This window comes from Maylandia zebra, linkage group LG4 (genome assembly GCF_041146795.1).
Source record: "Maylandia zebra isolate NMK-2024a linkage group LG4, Mzebra_GT3a, whole genome shotgun sequence".
In the NCBI taxonomy this organism is placed as follows: Eukaryota; Metazoa; Chordata; class Actinopteri; order Cichliformes; family Cichlidae; genus Maylandia; species Maylandia zebra.
The window spans coordinates 32,626,685-32,647,698 of NC_135170.1; the positions used below are offsets into that span (position 1 = coordinate 32,626,685).

Here is a 21,014-nt window from a genome sequence, read left to right on the forward strand (position 1 = left end):
TCCCTGACTCGCTCTGATCTGGAGATTAGTGAGGCACGGTCTTTTTTATCCCAGCAAAAATCAGCAGCATCGTCAGCAGTTCAGCTGAGGCTTTGTGGAAGCGTTGGAGTCACAGTACATACCGCCACAGACATGAATAATCATGTGTCAGCCTTTCCCAGACACCAGGTTTACATCATTTCACGTGGGAAGCATATTAAATCATCATCCTTCAGGTTAAGGACCCAAGTCACTCCGTCAAGCTGCTCCGGCTCGACATGCGATTGGTAGAACCAACAGCATCTAAATTAATGAGAGTCAGGTCACATTCAGCATCGGCCCAAAATGCACCAAAACGAAACCAAGGATGTCGAACGTGCCCTGCTCCCGGTTTAAACTTGAAGCGTAACTTCTCCTTCGTGTTTTGGACTGAAGTGGTTTTCCGCAGCCTCAATTGACAGACACAGTCTCATTACAAATGTTTGTTTTCCCAACAGCACCATTTGCTGTGACAGTGGGGTCTGCCAGCCCTGTCGACTGCAGTAAATACTCACTCTGGAGTGCAGTAAACATGGCCATCTGAGCAGTGTCACACTGACAGGCAGGTCTGATGTCCTCTAAGGCAGGCGGGCAGCCTCAGGGGGCTTCGCTCCAACATGGCCACCAAAGGGCACGACGACGGACCCAAACCTACTGTGTAAGCGTGGCTGCTTAAGAGAAGTTTTTTTTTTATCCTAAAAAAGTGAAAATTTGTTAAAAATAATTAAAATAACCATATATTTTTTGGGAAAAAAATAAAGCGAGTGTAAAGCGAGCAGAAAACTGTTTTCTTTAAATGTTTTACAGCTATAGGAGAGAGAACTTTCAACATTTTTTTGACACAAAGTGCAAAATGCATGGAATATTTAGTATGTGTGCTTTATTTCTCTGACTTAGAGCAGAGGTGTTATTGAACAGGTTAACATGAAAACCCTGCAATCCCATTATAATCATTTTTAAAACTCACGTGGAATAATAACGACCCCGTTTATTCTTATTGAGGTCTTAGTGTGTGCAGTAGCAACCTGATTTCAGAGGGGTGCAAATGCTACCGTGTAAACTCTTCAAGCAGGTTAATTTCTGTGCTGTTCTTGTTCATGCCCACTGTATTAATGTGAAAAGAAAAAAAATGGCTGTTTTCAAGCTGCAGAAAGATTGTGTTTAAAACAATCACTGAACAAGCACTGAAGAGATGCGCCAGAGGTCAGCTAGTTACTGAACAAGATGAAAGCAGGACATAGTTTTCACTTTTTGCACATGTCACAATGTTCCAGTTACCATTTCAAAATTCTTCTAAATACTGCTTATGCACCGAGATGAACACTGTTCATGTTGTCCTCAATGCTGAGGTGCTGCTACTGAAGATTTGAGAATATTTTTTCCAGGCAGATCATCATCCTAAACATCCAGGATGACGATGAACATACAGCGCTTTTCCTGTTTCTCTGTCAGATATATACCATTATATATATAAAACATTACGTTCGGATTGTGTGAAAATGAAAGACAAGAGCTTTACTCTTGGCTATGAATGATGTCAGTGAGTTTGGATATCCTTATGGGGTTAAAGGGCCACCCAATCAGAAGAAAGGTGGCTTAAAGGGATTGGAGATACTGAGACAATCAAATTGAATACAGTTGTCATGGTCCTGGGTTGTTTAGTGCTCTGAGTTTGAGTTATGCCCACTCTCCCCTTCACTGTTTGCAATTTTTATTGAACCACTAGCAGCAGCAATTAGACAGAATACAGTAATTAAGGGCATAAAATGCAAGAACGTGGAACATAAAATCAGCCTTTATGCGGATGATGTGTTACTTTTTCTCCAAAACTTACAAACCAATATCTCTGGGGTGATTGAATTGATAAACTCTTTTGCAAGAATATCAGATTACTCAATTAACTGGTCAAAATCTACAGTCCTTCCGATTAATTGCTCCTTCCATAATTCCTCTTCTACACCACTGCAATCTGGAAATATAAAATATTTAGGTATTAATGTTTCTCCCAAGCTTGCAGATCTAACAAAAATAAACCATATCCCACTTTTAAAGAAAGTAGAAGATGATCTGGCTAGATTGGAAATGTTTACCCATATCACTCATGGGAAGGGTTGCCGCTATAAAAATGATGATCTTACCAAAAATAAATTATTTATTCTCAATGATCCCAACTAAACCGCCACAAGATTGGTTCAGATCTCTCGATTCATATATGTCCAAATTCCTTTGGAAACATAAACCCCCATGTATAAGCTTAAAAACACTACAAAAGACCAAGGATAAAGGAGGATTAGAACTACTTAACTTTCAGCACTACTTTTTAGCCAACAGGCTTCAGTTTATCTCAGGATGGCTAAAACATACCTTCTTAGACGAACTTTGGCTAGATGTAGAACAAGCACTTTGCAATAATCTAGAGATCTCAGACCTACCATTTATCAGCTCAAACATCCAACGACATGAATGCTTCAAAAGCGTCAGCATCAGCTCTTCTCTGACAGCATGGTGGGAGTTTCTAAAATTGACGGAGTCTTCATTAATCCCATGCAGACGTACACCTATCTGGAACAACCCTGACATATTACAAAACAATAATATGATAAACTTTCCATATTGGAGTGGTAAAGGAGTCAAATATTTAGAACATATATTAGAAGGAACAGAATTTATTCCATTTGACAGACCATGGTCTCTTGTGTTCTGAGGGCCTCTGGATGTCTGGAGTTTTGATCTCCTCCATACCTGCTTCATGCCCTGGAGGACGGGGCTGTGGCCCCCCCACACCCTCTAGCAGATCATTACAGGAAGGAACCTTTTAAATACAAGCGCACTCATGCTCACAGGTGTACACACGGGTGCTCACACACACAAACTACACCCTTTTTGGCTCCTACTTCAAAGCACACTGTTGATCTTACGTGCTGGACAATAATGTTTAATATTTAGTATTTAGTGTTATATTCCCATAGATCAGGGAATATACACAGTGGGCCAAAATTCAAAACTGGAGCAAAGTCGCGGGCTAACGTTAATATTTACTGAAAAATAAATCTTCCTCCAGATTTAAGAATGAATCTCTTCTTATGGACTCAAACACGTTTTTCTGAAAAACTGAATATGGAACAAGCAAAGCTTAATACTAAACAATATATATAATAGCTGTATAATACCAGTAGGCCAGCTCTAATAATAATTTGGTATGGCTTCGCGGGCCAAATGTAATTAGGCTGAGGGCCAAATGTAATTAGGCTGCGGGCCAAATTTGGCCCGCGGGCCAGAGTTTGACACCTATGCCATAGATCATCGTGATGTTGTTTATTATATTGCTCTTTTTTTTCTTCTGCTTGTTTTCTCTTTTTTCTTTCTCAACAGGTGATCAAGGTGATTGAAATATGTATTTTTTGTCTGCTTATTTTGGTGGTTTTTGTTTTTTGCCCTTTATCCCCGTCCCTCTTCCCCGCTGTTTTTCTTTCCCTCTTTCTTTCTCCCCTTTCTTTTCCCCAGTCAAATCTGTCCCGTATTTAGCAAGTGAAAATAAAGTAAAATAAACAATAAAAGGTGAACCAAATAGACCATTACGGCAAGGCTGGGATGGTCCATTTGGTAAAGTAAATCCGTTGGGCATCTTTTTTATCCGCCTTTAGACAATAATTCTGATGGCAAAAGAGCCAAACGGGACAGGCAAAAAAAAAAAAAAAAAAAAATTAGTTTCAGCTGTGTCTCGTCACTCTGCTGTGTCCACTTTTCTTGATTAACTGTGTATTTAAGGCCTCAGTTTGTCTCAGTATCTTACTGTGTCATACTGTTAGCTAGATTTATTGTTTTCAATAACAACCTCAACCCTATCCAATCAGAACATATCATTTTAAGTTTTTTTTTGTGGTCGTTATTGTTTCCTAAGTGTCGTCAGTCACAGAACAAAGAAAACCATTATTTAGATACATCGAAAACTTTTTGGTCCATTTTACTTTTCTCTAAGATACAGAGTTAGGGTTATAGGGTTGTTTGATAACTGAAGTGACCTAAAAAATGAGGCCAGGGGTGAGAACGAGCAACCTGTTACTGCGTCTGTCCTGCAGTATAAAAAACAAAAGAGAAATCAATCCCATTGGCTCAACTGTCTGTCTGTCTGTCTGTCTGTCTGTCTGAAATTACAACTCTGTCTAGTCTCTTTGCATTGTTGCACAGAAAACAAATCAATCACAGTCAAATGCCAAAGACATGTGATATCTAAATACACTATAAAGCCTTGTATATACACTTTGAATACTATGCAGGGCCACTTGGACTGGATCATCTTTGCCCTCTCTGCCTGTGTAACCTTATGAAACTGCATCATGTTGTCTTTTTACTTCCTCCTTGCCCTCTTTGTTTGCCCTGTGTTCGCTCCTCCATCTGTCATGCACTGCCCTACTGGCGTTACCTCCGTACGTCCTCCTCTGACCCAGACCTCCCATCACCTCAGTCCAAGACTTCTGTGATAGTCGCAGAGGTGTCAGCAGCTCTCCCACTGGGTGTTAAGAGGGCTTTGCAGAGGTGGGAACATCTCTGTCTGCTTTCTTTAGTGCTGCTTTGTTTCTTTGTATACCATGATTCCTTTGATTCCTTTTAACCACAGCATCTTAGCAGCTACTTTTCCAGGAGAGCTAGTAGAAACTTTATACTGCAGTGATACGAGAAAGCGTAACATTTACAGGAATCTAGTTATAGTTTCTTATTAGTAAAAAAATCCTTTTGAAAGTTCACCTGCGTCTTCTTCCCGGTGTGTATACAGTCTGTGAGTTCTCCTGCTGTCTCATCATCCTCCTATTGGGGAGGCATCCCTTGTTTTCTCCTACTGGCTCCCTACATTTGTTTTGTTCTTTTGGATTTTGTTAGTTTATCGGCTTTTCCTCCCACACTGTGAAGCACTTTCTGTTAATCCATAAGTTCCCGACTAAAGCTCCTTTATTTATCCACCTGCCTGTCTGTCTCAGCTTTGTCTGTCTTTGGGTCTTTTGTGAACATGACTACTAATTGTGACATCTTCTAAATGAATTACTTTTTAAATCTGGGGGTCAAAGTGATACCTATTCAGAAGTGTCTTAAACCTGCATTCGTCTAATTGCCAGATCATACAGAATATCACAGTTCAAGCGATTTATGACCTCTGTAAGCATTTTTTATTGTTTTTGGTCTCAATCGCTTGTTTAAAATCTTTGGGTGATTTTTTAAAAATTAGTCTACATTAATTTTTTTTTGCCAAATTATGAAAAAGATAGATTTCAAGGGTCCATATTGAACTCTTTTTAGCCAGTACAAAACTCACAGTAAATTAGGAATCAACAAATCTTCAGCTGAGAGCATCAGAGACACTTTTGGAATTTATATTTGGTATTTCCATGTCAAAGATGATGAAAATGATAAAAATCATAATAATTTACATGTCTAGCTATTCACATAGACATATAAAGATATACAGATGTAGAGCTGTACAGTTAAAAAAGTTAAATGAACTAAAAACTACTAAACTGAATGCTAATATTCTCATAAAGGCCGACGTACATGTAAAGAAGTTGCCAAACCTTTACGAGAACTTCTTTGAACATGAGCTCTTACAGTGCAAGTGTGGGTAAAACAGAATGCTTACCTCATGCTGCATATCCATTACACAATTACATTACACAGTCATGGCCACTATTGTTATTGTTATCACATTAGTATCAATATCAGCAGGCTGTACTAAACTGAGCTGGGGTAAAACCTCCAAACAGACCAACGCTGCTTCATACCTTCAACCAACTCGGAGATGATGCAGTGTGTTTGGGCTGTGTTCTGACACAAAGCAAATACGCTGTAATAGATTGCAAATGAACTGCACCACGGACACCACCAATTAATCAAAAGGAAGATTGCTTTCTCTGTGCTATTGCAGGAAAAAAGAGTGAATTGTGCCTCCTTTAAATGAATGGATTGTATCTGCAGTTAATTATCAGTTACTACAGGGTCTCTTTGGGATGCTTCCACAGCTTAAGGATATGGCCGAGGAGGTGGAACAGAGAGCAGCTCTACTGCGATGGAGTCAGAGATAGACCTGCTGGTAATTACACTTCCAATGTAAGAGGATCAATTCTACATAATCAGAGTGCAATCCTACTGAAAATCGAGTGGTTATTCAAGCCACTTTAACATGCAAACTTTACATTTTCAAGGGGATAACATGTCTTTAATAAACAGCGGCTGAGATCAAATAAACGATGATGGCTGAGAAGTCTGACTGTGCTGGTGCTCGATATCCAAACACTGCAGAGTTTTTCTGTTTGGAAGGAAAATTTAAAAAAAATCTTTTTACTCATGTTATCCTGTCTTCAAAATCTCTGCAATCCACAGAAATTCAGTTTATGACACCAAAACACAATATTAAATGTTGGATTTTTGGCATAATGTCTCTTAAAATATCCAAAACATACCCAAATGGACACATAAAACCCCCAATGATTAGTTGAAGCAAACAGATTCAAATCTAAAAAGCTGCAGCAAATGAAAACACAAATATTTTTTTGCAAACTGAAAACATTTGGATATCTTTTGTGTACATCTGTAGTTGGAGCCAAATGGCAGGTAGTTTAGCTTAGCAAAAGAAACTGTTGCGCTTTGCAAACACTTAGTCAGACATATCTCTTTCTTTTACCTTGCAGCTCTTGTGCAGAAACAAATTAAGCTATGATGCATTCAGAGTCATTTTGCTGCCTTGAACATATCCAGTTTCCCAATGTTTACCGTCTTTATGCTAAGCTAAGCTAGCTGACAAATGGCAATAGTGTCATATTTACCATACTGACTCATGCTTTCACATTACAGTGTGTCAAATACTGCTGTTTGTTTAGAAAAGTGTGATACGCACAAGTTATCCTAATTCACTGGACACGGCAATGCTGAACATCACCAACGGTCATGTTGCTCGAAAAATCAACAAAGCCTGTTTATATTTTAATCAGTTGTTTGTTTACCAGGATGTATTCTTTGGGAGCAGCCGTACTCGTGCATGTTAAAAGATGATGTTTAGTGGTACCCGGTGAGTTTAAAAGTCAGGGGGTCCCAAAGAAGCATCCATACATGACGAGGTGGAAGCAACACCCTATCTGTTTCCCTGCTGCTGCAGCTGATGGATCACAGCTCTCACACCAAGCTCACCTTTAGTGTTTCTCTGTGATTCTGTGAACATCTGACAAAACATTAGTATTTGATGCTGTTGGAGACTAAAAGCAAGCTCCACTCACATGAGCATGACATCAGTTTTCTCATCTCACACTGAAATAAATTCCCAGAATTTAAAGTTTTTACTTAGAGTTTGAAACACTGCCTGGTTGTTTTTAAATGTTCACAGAGATATTTCAAGCCACATTATTATTACTCATCCACCTTCATCATTGTCATCGTCATTGGGAAGCTTAAAGGATTATAATCAGCAGTTCTTTATGCATCTCTGCATAAAGTGCTTTTAATCTGAGAGCATATCAATGCAATGTTGTGGTAACAGTACAATTCTTACACCAGCAGATGTTGATCAGAATCTTTATTAAAAATACAGATTTGAGGTGGCTTCTGTTTCGAATCCATATGTCCTACCAATTGTCATGGAAATATGTGGAGTTAGGAGCAGACGGCCAGCAGTCGTGGTTCCACAGTTGTGGTGCCACACAGTTTGCTTACACAAAGATTGGCCCTGGGTATGTTTCATATCGATTTGTTCTCTGGTCATGTAGGATAAAGATAGACCCCACCCAACAGGACCAACTGCAGCTAAAAAATATCACGTGGCATCAACACACAGAAACACACATGCAGCCCTTCTGGCTGTGAGGACGAGGAGGTGTTGGGGGTCAGAGCGGTTAATAACTGATGTTTCTCCTCCTCAAAGCATGTCCCGTCATTAATGCTTTGTAGTTGACTTTTTTCCTAATTTGTAGCTAAAGCGCATATCTGGAGTACGGGTGGGTGGGGGGCATCTCCATGCAAAGAGGGCGACAGCATTTATGGGAGAGTGCTACCGAAGTTTACAGCCCCTCTCTCATTGATCAAAGCCATCCAAGGCATTAATCATACACTAAACCAATTACCGTGCCATCACACTCCTCTGGCTGTCCATCTAATCTCAGAGACTTCATCAGGACAGCCGAATGCAGCTTCACAAAGAGCCATCACTATTAATGTACAAGGAGGGAATCAGAATGATGTCTGCTGTGTGCTTTAAACCTCCGTGGTTCAATCGAGATTGCCATAATTCAGGATAAATGTTTTTCTCATTACGAGGGATCTGTCTGAGAATGAGAGGGGATATGTAATGATCGACATGGCTAATAATAAGACTGATGATGGATGTGTTTGGTTCTATCATTGTTCAGCACTAATGCTTTTTCAAACTTTGATTTACTGGGAAGGAAATGTATTTTTTAAGCTAGCTTTTTAAAATTAAGGTGTCTAAAATGTAGCTTTAAACATCAGTCTAACCACATTTTGTTCATTCTTAGAAATTGCTTAACTTACTTTTAACCCATTACTTATTTATTCAATACATTTGTTTTCAATTTGTTTTGTATTTCACGAAATTAATATTTATAACATATGAGTTATTTACTGTTTCTAGCACGTAAAATTCAGTTTTTTCTATTTTACGATTGTATTTTGTGCTTTGGATCTCCAAAGCACAACAGAAATATGTCACAATACTGTGTTACATACAGTTTATATGATAGCAGATTATACATAAGACTAAGTTGGCTTGCGTATTTTCAGCACTGTAAATGCAATAAAACTTCCCTACAAGTGTTAAGCTATCGAAATGCTTTGTGTGTGGTTATGTTTATGGGTTTTCTTCTCTTGGTTAACAAAACATGGACAGATGCAGTGTTCACCTCCATGAAGAAGGAGAACTTGTGAGTGGAGTCAGTGCAGAAAGAGTTCAGGCAGTAGGGTGAGGCGGGGACAGTGTTTACCAAACTTTGTCTGTCTGCTGCCAAAGTATAATTGGCTGCTCGTGTTAGCGTTATTTATTTACAGCTTTCCTTCGTTGGTCCAGGACAGTGATTGAAACTGATTTGCCACACTCTGTCCACGCCTTTGCTGTGTTGTGTTTCCCTGCTGGGTGTCTCGCTGACCACAGTCGATTGTGGCAGCCTTCAATCATTGAGCACCCTCTCCACACAGTCACTCAGCTGAACTTGAAATCCATCATCTCAGACTACAGCTGTGGATTGAAGTGTTTATTCTGCTCTGGAGTTGCATGCTAGACGGTTGCTCTAACCAGAACCTGCAGCAGGTGAAGAGCTGGTTCTGGTGCTATATCAAAGACTTTCTGGAAAGGTAAGTGACAGGTAAGTGATAACACAGCTCCTTTACATAACTGTGACAAAGTACTTGACAGCTAAAATACCACCTTAAATATTCATTATTAATACCTGCAAATCAGGAATTCTTTTTAATTACTAAATAAGGCAAATATATCCAATCAAAAAAAAAACAAACAAAAGTCTTACAAGTGTACAAGGGTTCATTCGCTGGAGAACAATTTCTTAGTAGTAATAGGCAGCCTCTTTAATTCTCATCAGTCTGGTCTCGGTGCAGTGACCTCCATGGTGCAAAGAGTTAAAGGACCGCTGCTAGCAACAAGACTCTGTTCCAAATGTTGTTTGGAAGAAAACTTCTTTGGATGCTACTTTGTGTTTATTTGGATCCCATTTTGGGCCTATTTTCTGTTAAGTTGTTGCACTGTTATGAGTTTTTGACCCCGGGAGTAAAGCAAACTTAGAAATGTTGGTCCCAGAAGTAAGGACAAACCAAGCAGACTTAAAGCAATCTGAAACAAAAGATAAAGACATCAGGTTTGATATAAACTGAAGACAGACTATATTTGTCTAATGATCTCAACCAGACACGTAATCAATAAACTCTACACTGATATCTGAGTCTGTTGGTTGTAGCCGTGAGAATTATAAACGACAGCCTTAACGGCATCACAGCCAAAGGCCAGAGTTCTGCACTGTTCTTAGACTGTCTGCAGCCCGGGCTTAATCTGATAATGTCTGGTCTGTAATTTGGCCTTAGTGGGCAATAAAGAGGGCAAGGTGAAGACCAATAAAATAGTCATGTTCGTCAGTGACTGTGTGCTGTCTCAGCGGAGCTCCGGTGAGGGCAAAATGAAGCCCATCCATCGCCGGCTGCACAGCATTGACAGTGCAGTGCAATAGAGCTCAGTCACTTTACACAGTGTGTTATCAGATGAAGGGGGGAGGCAGCCCAGAGCAGCGATACTGTCGGAGGAGAGGGGGCTCAGTTTTTACTCCAACAAGTGGCCGTATTCGCTTCCATCTACGCTGCCCTCGACTTGTAACTGTAATCCGTCCCATGCAGCTGTACGTACAGGGGATCGGTGTCATAATACAGTGTAATGCCACTTTAGGGCCAGAGCATTAGCCTGGGTGGGCATGCTCCAGCTGGGTAATCCTTATCTGATTGGACTATGAGACTAATCCTGCTCTTTTCTGCCACTCTGCACTGCTATCTTCTTTTATCTCATCCTGCCTCTCTGTTATGCACTGAGCACAAACATCACTATTCAAACATGCACAATATGCACAGAAATGACTCCCACATGTGTTTTCAGATGCACCAATGTGCAGTACACAGATACTCCCACATACAAATACATAAAATCATGAGGCAGGAATCGTGAACTGTGATCTGGGGTGATGGACAGGAGCTGTGTAAGTCTCCTATAGTACGTCACCTCTTAACATAACAACAAAAAGACACACCCACATGTTGCCTTTGACTCTTTAGAGCCCTTATGAAAAAAACCTGAGTAGCAGCACAAAATTCAAGCATGCTGGGTAGTATATATGTAGCACCTTAGCAATATGAGTACACACGAGCGCATACACATCTGGCAGCACAGATATTTAAGGGCCAATTTTACACTTGGGGATGATAGAACAATAAACTCTGTGATCAGAGGATGCCCTTCTCTACCATTTCAGCCACAGCCAACTTAATATGCACCCATTTGAATGATCAGCCACTGGATACATTTTAATAACCCATGACGGAGATCAGTTGGTTGATGCCTCGACTATAAGCGGCTGTAAAAATGTCACCTCCCTGATTTGATAACTCTGCATACCTTTATGGCTAACCTGGTTTTACAGATGTTGCTCTGGTGCTTTTCTGCAGACAGATGTGATCATTTTTGGATTGACTGTTAGTAGCTAACATGTTAGCAAAGTGTGTGTTAAACTGAAGTTCAGTTGAAGCCTAGCCAGCAGCTATACTCTACAGCTGCCTGTATCAGTGAATTTAAAGAAATTGCCCCCACACAGCCGCCATGAAGAACAACATAACAAAAAAATGCCCTGTTTTTGTACACATGCATATCTCTGCTATAAAGTTGGACATTTTAACACGGTCTTTAGGGATGACTCTCTTTCGGAGCCAGCCTCAACAGCAGTTTTTTTGCACCTCTGCGATGGCCTTCATCCCCAGAGGATGCTACTTGATCTCAACAGATGCTGGGTGAATTGGCACAAAAACGCTTTTGTGAAACATATTTATGTTTCCCTGATAATATAGGTTCAACATAGGCTGTGCTAGAATGATGAACAGGTTGATATTTTACCTGCTAAAGATATTAATGTTGCGAGCATGTACAGACTCACAAACAACATAGGTTCAAAGTCTTGTTTAAAAATGCTACAAATATTCTAAATATATTTTCTTTACCTGCAACATTATGCAACAAGAATGAACCTGATCTCTTTTGGATTTGGACTGTGATTCAGACAAAACAGGAAATTTAAGGACACCAACTGGGACTTTAGAATATAAAGGGTATTTCTTTGAAATTTCATAAATCATAGGTCAAATGATTAGATGAAAAAGCATCCATCCATCCCACCATTCTCTTCTGCTTATCCAGTTTAAGGGTTGTAGCAGGTTGGAGTGTGTGCCAGCTCTCAAAGGGCGAGAGGCGGTGTAAACCCTGGAAGAAGCGAACACTAAGTGAAAAAACTTTCACAGCTTAGTTAGTTATTGTATTTTAGCTTTTGTGGTTTGGACACAGCTAGAAAGACTTAGATTAGTCTCACTGCTTTAGGTCCAGGCACAAAAGAAAAATGTGGCCCTCTTTCATCATGAAGTGCACCATTTCTCTCCAACGTCTCTTCCTAAACTGTGTCCTCATCCTGAAGCCACGGTAGAGCCTGAGGGTGGCGCTGTAATGAAGACGAATGCCTCAGATTACGAGCGACGTGCACGAGGAGGGAGGAGCAGAGGCGGCTTTTTTACAGACGTCCCAGATAGGACGGAGGAGCGGCGGCCTCCAGGGACCAATTCATCCGCATCACACATGTTTACTCTGCACCGTTCATGCTTCACCAGCTGAATCTCTCTCTGCACCCACACTGTGTGCAACCACATCTGTGTGTATGTGGAACCGCAGTCACTGGACTTTTAATGCTGGTTTAAGGCTGAATGGCAAAGGACCAAAAAGAACTAAAGTAATGTCTAGATAAAATCAAACAACTAAAAAGAAAATTAAGCCACTGTTCAGTGTGGACTGATTAAAGCCCCAGGTTCACCTAAACTAATAAAACATTTGACACGAGGATCAAAAAACTGAAGGAAGACGGACACAGAATAAATAAAAATTTAAACCTTTTCAAGGAAACTCCTAAAATTGTGCCACGTTAATGTGTTTTCATTTAAGTGATCAAGAGCTATATTAAGAAATAGTACTTAGTATTTTTCAGATTAGTATTTTCACACTAATACTGAAAGTTTTCTAGACTTGCAGTGCATAAAAGAATCGGATGTTTCTCTCAAAATAAAGCCATCAAAGGCACTTTTTAGTCCTAGAAACCTCCTGAAGCATGATGATGGTCCTGTTTCTAGAGCTGCTTTATCCTAAAAGCATGAAAGCAGTTGATTTATTGAATAGGAAAGATGGAAAAAGTGACGGTTTGCTTAAAAAAAAGAGTTAGATGCTAAAACAACTGATCAATTATTACTCTTCGTTGCAGCTTGTGTTATCCGTGCGATGACATAACTGGTAACTGTGCTGTAATGTGCTGGCTGATTATGACATTGTTCCAGTTAAAACGATCTCCTCAGGGGGTCCAACAGAAATCATCTGATGTCCCTGGAACCAATCACATCTCAGGAATGTGACAGCAAGTGATCCATCCCCAGAGAGCTTTGAACAGAGTGACGCATTCCGTTTGAACTTTAGTCATATCCATGAGGAATTTTGCAGTTGACAATAAGGGTCCTATATCTGAGGCATAAAGTTTTGTATTATGTGCATGTTCTTGCAAAAGCACAGAAACACACAAAATTCTTCTACCTGCAGACATGTTTGAGAAATTGTTGGCCACATGATGAAAAACTCAGCCTGCATAATGATAAATGCACCGGCACGATTTGACTAAATTTGCCTTACTTATTGATTACCAATCTATTTATTTACTCAAATGATATTAGGTCCAAAATATAAAGCATTAACTATGAAGATACACCATGATCACATCACGTTGCTGATATGATGAGATCATTTGTAAGTAAGGCTGACATAAATGCTTGTGAGCAGTAGTGAAATAGAGCCTGCAGATGTGGTTTTGAGGCTTTGCCCTCAGCCTCTTGAACTTTACGTTGTTCAGAGTCAGTTTAAAGGTGAATCCAAATTCATAAAAGAAAGGTTTTATTCAAGCAGTAAGTAAAGCCACACAGTCAAAGTTAAGTACAAAAAACAGAATCCAAAGGTGAGCAATTCCAAACGGAAGTACAGACCCATTGGTGGGAACAGTGATAAGGAACAAAGAAACTGAAGGGACAAAACCAAAGAGGACAACAGACAGGATCAGAAACAGGAGGAGAACAAGACACAGGTGGATGTAATCAGCACGATCAGACAGGCAAGAAGTTAAAACCAAAACAAAACATCCAAGAAAAGAAAAGTAGTACAGGAAGCCAAAAATACTGAAGCAAAATACACACGACTAAACACAGAAACAAGAAAACTCACACTTAACAAGACTGACTCAAAGAAACACTGCACCACAAAGATGCAACTAAGGGAGGGAGGTACAGCTGAAAACTAGAGGCATGAGCCTAAACAGAAACCAGTGCTCAGATAATGCTGCACAAACTCAAACTCAGTGATGAATACACCAAAAGAGGAATCCTGAACTAAAGCCAACACAAAAGTCAAAGCTTTAAACCAACAACACAAAACCTTCACAACACATGTGACCTAAAAAGTAACAGTTTTATAGAAATGTTTATAGATTTATATATACATTTATTTTATAGATATTGTAAAACTCAGTAAATGCCAGCATCTAGAAAACTATTAGCAATAACCGCTTTCCGTCACTCTTAGCTCAATGCGTCCCAAGTTGCTACTGCAAAAGCTCTGGATGCAAATTATGCGGTGTCATAATAAACGGAAAAATTAGTTCCTCCAGAAATAAAAAAAAAAAATCATTTTAAATGCTGTTGCACAACTTGCTGTTGTTTTTGAGAAAGATTTAGTGATGGAAAATCACATATGGCATCCTGTTATAACTGTTATCCATGTGATTTCCACATTTCTTTAAATGCCCCTGAACCCACCAAAGTCTGAACAATGTCTTCCAGTCATCAGTGCAAGATGGCAGCTTCCATTTCTGCCTCATTTTGGTGTCACTTTTGCTCACTGAGAGAAAGTTGTGACATTTTTTCAATTTTCATATAAAGCCGATTTGTTGAAACAACAGTTCAAATCAATTTCTGAGAAAGAAAAGCAGCAAATCCTAAAATGTGCAACAAACAGCGTTGACTGATCAGTTATTTCAGCTTTAGAAAGGAAAAGTGAACATCTGCTAAATCAATACGAGATATTCTGTGTTTTACCCAGCGCAAACCTCCAAAGCACACTTGCACGGTTTTATACTGAGGGAAAGTAAATGATCAGTTTTCTGTAGATCCACAGGAGAAAGATTTTTCTGTTTCTCTGACAAGCAGTGAGCGGAGCAGAGGTCGAGGTGCACCCAGTGTGGGTATTCCCATTTTGCTTTTTCACAGGTTCTCTTCTTCTGTAGCTGTTATACAAACACAAACGGTCGCCTACCTGCGTACACTCAGTAAGCAGAATGTGTGGGATACCGAGCTGCCAAACACACAGTCTGCATTCACTGCTGCGAGGAGGATGGAGCGACCACTTCAACTATTTGCAGCCTCAGCCGCTGCCTGATCACCAGCTCACTTTAGAGGAACCGGGGAACCGTGAATACTATCCGTCTTGGCACTTTGATTTAATAGAGCGGAGCTACAAATTGAAGCCTAATTAACATCTGAAATGTAAACTTGATATCTCTCCTCCTGACTCTCTATGTGCTGAAACAAGGCAGGGTTTGGTGCTTATCGCTGCCTCTCTCCAGCTGCATCCGCTCTATATTTTCCTATTTTTCAATTTCCCCCTCACAATTTTTGGTATAAAATTGCTCAAACTACCTATAATTAAATGTACTCGCTTTTTAAGACCCAATTTCCTGAGCAGGAAGTCATTTGAATTAGAATTTAAATGAATCTGACCCCGCTGAGTAAATGCAGTGGCCCCATTTTTCCACTCCCCTGCCTCTTCTGGGCCGGGGATCATTCATGAATCACAAATGACAAATCTGGGTTTATTTCCTGCCATTTTGATCCTGGATTCAAAGGAAGAAGCACATTGTGCTAATGCAAAAGGAACACACACACACATGCGCGCACAGCGAGTCTAAGTGTGATGTTTTTTGCTCTCATCTTGACTCCGTGCTGTTCTGTTTGCCAATTAAATAATGGCCTGGCAGGGATAAAAGCCAGTCACTGTCACAATTACACTCCAGCTGTAACTGTGATCCTATGTCGACTAATATAATCACTGTATCAGTGTTTAGTGTTATTCCTCTTATTTATCAGGTGAAGGCCAGCTGAGCTCTTTTGCCTCACATCTCGAGCTGTGTTGGTGAGACCGCAGCTTTCTGATCCCAGCACCTGAGCAGCTTCTCGGGAACAGCTGAGGTGTCAATGCTGTGATCGGAAGAAGGGCTGTGCACCAAATAAAGGTGTTTTTAAGGGTAAATGTATTGAATCTCATTAACAGGAACAGCAGCATGACTTGAATACCATTACACTCCTTGTTCTTTACCTTACGTTTCATTTTCAGAGTGACATATTTCCGTTGTTGCATATCGGGCATGTCTATTTTTTTTTTAGCAGACCTGCAATTAATGATTATTTTTGTGCTCCAGGTTATTTAGAGTTTTGCCTTGAAATTGCTGAAAAAGCATAAAATACTTGTTAATTTGCTTTTATATTTAGACTTTAATAGTTATGACAAAAAAGCAGCAAATCATCAGACTCAACAAGGAAACGTTCAGTATGTTCAACTGACTGGCATCTAAAATTCAGTGCCAAATCACAACAATGATGGCCTCAAGGCACTCTACAATAGTTTTAAACCAGGAAACGTTCAGCCATATTTAATTTAAATGTTTTGTTCGGATATTCATTCACCCCAACCTCCTCCCTACAGGGACTCTGTGGCATTATAGCAGTGTCCCCTGACTTCCTAATTTGTTCCTGTCATGATTACTAAAAATGAAAGAAATGTCAATTTTACACAACTAGGGAGAATTTTTAAACATGACAAATCTTATATATATATATTTTTTTTCATTTTAAAGCAAAAGCACATTGTTTCACACATCATTTAAATGTCATTTTTGTGTCTAAACATTTGAAGTGGCAACATATTTGTTTTTTCTTTAAATATATTATCAGTCTTTAACTGGATGTTGACAAAAAGATTCTTATTTTCACATCCAGCTCCAAATCACTTGGATCTGAGTTTGTATCCAGCTAATAAATTTTCAATTTCCACTCCTGTTTTTTGGTCTGTTTTTGGTCTCCTCCACCTTCGCCCTCTGTTTAGTCTCTTACAACCTGCTGTTTCATAGTGAGCAGAAATCAAAGAGGGAGGTGCACTGCCTCCACAGTTAAATAATGACCTTAAACTCTCCTTAAAGCTCTGTAAGCCAAGGAAAGCTGTAGATTTGGTCAATAATTCATCCCTACTCCACAAGCGACCTCTTTCGCACTGCTATTTTATCATAGTTATTTTAAAGATATTCATTATAGCGGCTTTAAATGTTTCTTCTTCTTAAACTTTGAACAGAGGGTGCTGCTTATCACAGGGGGCAGAAGAGCATGAAGTCAGCCACTGAGGCCTTTCAGGGGCTCACAGCTAAGACGATGAACAGATTTGTAACGCTCTGTGCCCTCACAAGGTTACAGCACCTCACTCCAAGTCAGCACCGACCGCCTCCACCGGGGCATGACAGGAAACACGCCGCCGCCGTCTGACAGGGCAGACACTCGAGGTCGTCTGAAAACCTGCACTCAGGACGTGAGGCAGTTTGACATCTCAGAAAGTACCGGGCACAGGGAGGTCGAAGGTAGCTCTGCCATCATCAGGGTTGTCAGGCAGGTCAGGCCTGCTGACAGATGTGACTGCATCTCGACTTTTGGGTCCTCACGCTCTGTCCAACGTGCTGCCCCGGTGTCACATCCTCTTTAAAGGTACAGATCTCCTGCAGCTTCCTTTAATTAGGGTTAGACCAGCTTATTGGCATGCCAATATATCAGGGTGATATATGATGGAAGGTTCATCTCCACCTACAGCCTGTGAATGTGTTGTTAATTTATTATTTAAACTCTAAAGCCGGACTGAATAAACAATTCCAGACTGGTGTGGGTGACTTTTATGCAACCGGAAACCTGATTCAGCCTGCCTGCAGGAGCTAAACACCAAAATTAACCGTTGAAGTGCAGCAATTCAGTTTCGTGATTTTTATATAAGGGCTTATTTTACACCAGGTAAAAGTTACAACAGTCTCTTCCAAAGCTCAAAACTGCTGAGATTTAATGAGTTACATTAGTTTTAGACAGAATTTATGTGGAAAGCCTACTTTTTGGGATCCATGCTAACTTTTCTTGACCTTGTGATCCATTGCAAGATGCAGATGCCATTTCTACTGATATAAGTTTTGGTTTGTTCATGAAAAAGATGAAAACTGAAACCATCCACAAATTCAGAAAAACTCATTCTAATCCGAATTGTTCTCATCTATTAGCTGCACATCCGTGTAGTCCTTTGGGTTTTCCTCACAGAAACCTGTTTCACCCTGCTGGAAAATGGACTTGTCATTTCGGCTAAAAGTGAAATTTCTTTGTTTCTTTTTCAACAAAACATAACTAAGTGCTAAAAAGTGAAGTTCATTTCAAACAGATTTAGAACATGAAACCTAAATGATGGTGTCAGATCTTTACAGCACGTTGATTTGTTTGGTATAAGGTAGAAATCTCCTTCCCCATAAATGCAGAACACATATAAGCTCATAAGCAGCAGCCAGGTCACATGTTGCATTTTTACTTTCCTTCTATCAGATTGTATCATTTGAGGCACCAAGAAGGTCAGTGACGTATTCAGTATCCTAAGAGATCGTTTGGCTTTTGACACACATTTAAACACCCTTTGCAGGGAAACTCTGCAGTGGATCTCATTTACATTGAGTAGCATAGAAAAAGAGAGAGAATAGGTTCCCCTCCCACAGTACACTTGTGTCGTGGCAGTGCTGAGGCCTCTCGGGCGGGCGGCTTCAAACGCACGCAAATGAACACGTTGGAAAAGTTTATGTTGCACTACAGCACCACAGAAGAACCGACTTTCCTCTTACCTTCCAAGCAACACGTCCTCCACAGGCCCGAGTGGGTCATCACCTCCTCGTTCTTCTTGCTGGTCTCGTTCTCGCTCATGGACTTGGTCCTGCAGACGCCGCGGGAGTACAGCCAGTAGTCCGTGCCGACCGCGATGGTCATGAGGCTGAAGGCCGCGAAGGCGCCCACCGTGGTCAGCAGCATCTGGACTCCGCGGTCGAACAGACCCATGTTTCCGCATTCCATGAAAGGGGGACCCCCTTTCCTCTTGATGTATAGGAAGTAAATATTTGAAAATTTGCGGGACCAAATCAAACCGAAAAAACGGGATATACTCGAGCGGAAGGAGAGGGAAGAAGGAGGCGGAGGATGCGGTAGGAACCTTATGGTTGCGTTTGGGTGAGGACCAAAACAAGAGAAAAAACTAACTATGGCAGAGAGAAGGGGGAGAGAGGAAGAGGCGGTGAAGTCTCTCCTCTCTGTTTGTTTTAACTTTCACACCCAAAAAGATGTGTGGAAAAATTAGGTATGCAGAGGATGACAGCACCTCAGCAGGCCTGGAGCTGCAGATGGAGCCCAGCACTGGAGCCACTTGCAGCAAGAAAACAAAAGCTACAAATGTGATTATTAACACAGATCTATGACTGGTTAATTAAAGCCTGGGGTAACTAAGAGGAGCCTAAAAAGACAAGCAAGGCTGATTTTGTACAACCTGTTCGTTGACTTGTAGAGATCACAGCTATAAGCACTGAGCTGAATTTACACGAGCTCAAATGGAGCAAAGAGACGGCTGGGTGGGTGGGGGGTGCGGTGTTGGAGTAATGGCAGGTTTGAAGTACAACAGTTCAATACTCTGTTACAACAAGTTGCTTTAGTCAAAGGCTATAACATTACGTTTACTAGTAAGTATTCAGAAAGAGAGCTATTCTAAAGACTATTGTTGTTATTAATAGTATTATTCTAGTGGCTTTTATTAGTAAAAATAAACTGGGGAAGGAAACGAAGGACAAAATCTAAATCTGTCATATTAGTGGTGACAGCGAAGAGTAAACAAACGGACCGATTCGAGTCCTGTCGAGAGGAAATAAAAGCGATTCCCTGCGTGTTTTATAACAGCCTATTGTGAGGTTAAAAGCAAATCTGTCTTCTCACAAATCAACCCGGTGGAATGAGGAAATCAAGGCTCAACGACTAAATTAATTCATTAGCCGGCGCAAAGAAACACACACGCTCAAAACCAGATCGAAACCTAACAAAAATAGTAATAAATTAGTTAAAAAAAATAAATTAACCGCTTAGATTTTCCTTTTTCCTAAAATTTTGATCCCCAGTTTCCATATGTAGCCCTATAGCTCTGGGAAGGTTTCCGCCGAAAATGGGGGTCTGCGGTCAGAGGAGGTTCGGTGGTCGACGATCCGGAGAGAGCGGGGAGCATCCAGCAAGGCAAGCCGACCATCACTCGACATGGAGCCGGCAGGAGGAGGATGAGGAGTCGGTGTGGGCGCCGTCGCAACCCACGGTGCTTCTTCGGCGGATGGAGGAGGATGGTGGTGCTGCTGCTGCGTGGATATCCAAATTCACCGTGGCAGTATCACACCCAGGACGGTCCCGTTTGTATAGCCCTTGCGCCATGTAATAACAAGAAAAAATAAATTCTGATGAAGGCTGCGATCCCCCTGCTCTCGCCTCCTCCTCCTCCTCTTCTTCTTCTTCTTCTTCTGCTGCTTCTGCCGCTGCTCTCTCTCCTGCGCTCTCGGGTGCAGGTTCGGCCGCTTTTGCAGGAAGGGGGTGAAAAAATGATATTACACAATCAGGAGAGCGACTCGCACAGATCCACGGACAGCGCTGGTGTTGTCACGATGTCAATGTGAGCAGCGCTATACATTCAACATATCCACTCCAGCCGTTTCCCCCCTTTTTCCTTCAGTGTAAAGAAGCCGCTCTTGAATCGGAGGGTCACTTTCCTCCTTCCGCTCTGGCGACGCTTTAAAGGCCCACAGTGTCGGCGTGTGTGCGCGCGCTCAGCGCTGCAGCAATGGAGGCCAGTTGCTGGAAAGATATTAAAGATTTTTTAATTCCGTTTCTGTGAGTGGTGGAGGGGACGGAAGGAGGGGGTGTTGCGATGGTGGACTCTCTCTCCCCCCTCGCTTTCTCTCTCTTCTTGAATGGTGGGTTGCATTTGTGCACACATGTAGGAATTTACGCATTTAATGGCTTTATTGTGATGA

The 21,014-nt window shown here is 40.9% G+C and overlaps 1 protein-coding gene across 1 annotated transcript in view; it reads right to left on the reverse strand.

Annotated features, from left to right (window-relative positions):
* cacng2a (calcium channel, voltage-dependent, gamma subunit 2a) overlaps window positions 1-20,276 on the reverse strand; it is an 83,964-nt gene extending 63,688 nt beyond the window's left edge. Inside the window, exon 1 of the mRNA XM_004552515.4 lies at window positions 18,807-20,276. Within this exon, the coding sequence (XP_004552572.1) occupies window positions 18,807-19,032 (226 nt within the window). The 5' untranslated portion in view covers window positions 19,033-20,276. The remainder of the gene's footprint in view (window positions 1-18,806) is intronic.
* Between the last annotated feature and the right edge of the window lie 738 nt (window positions 20,277-21,014).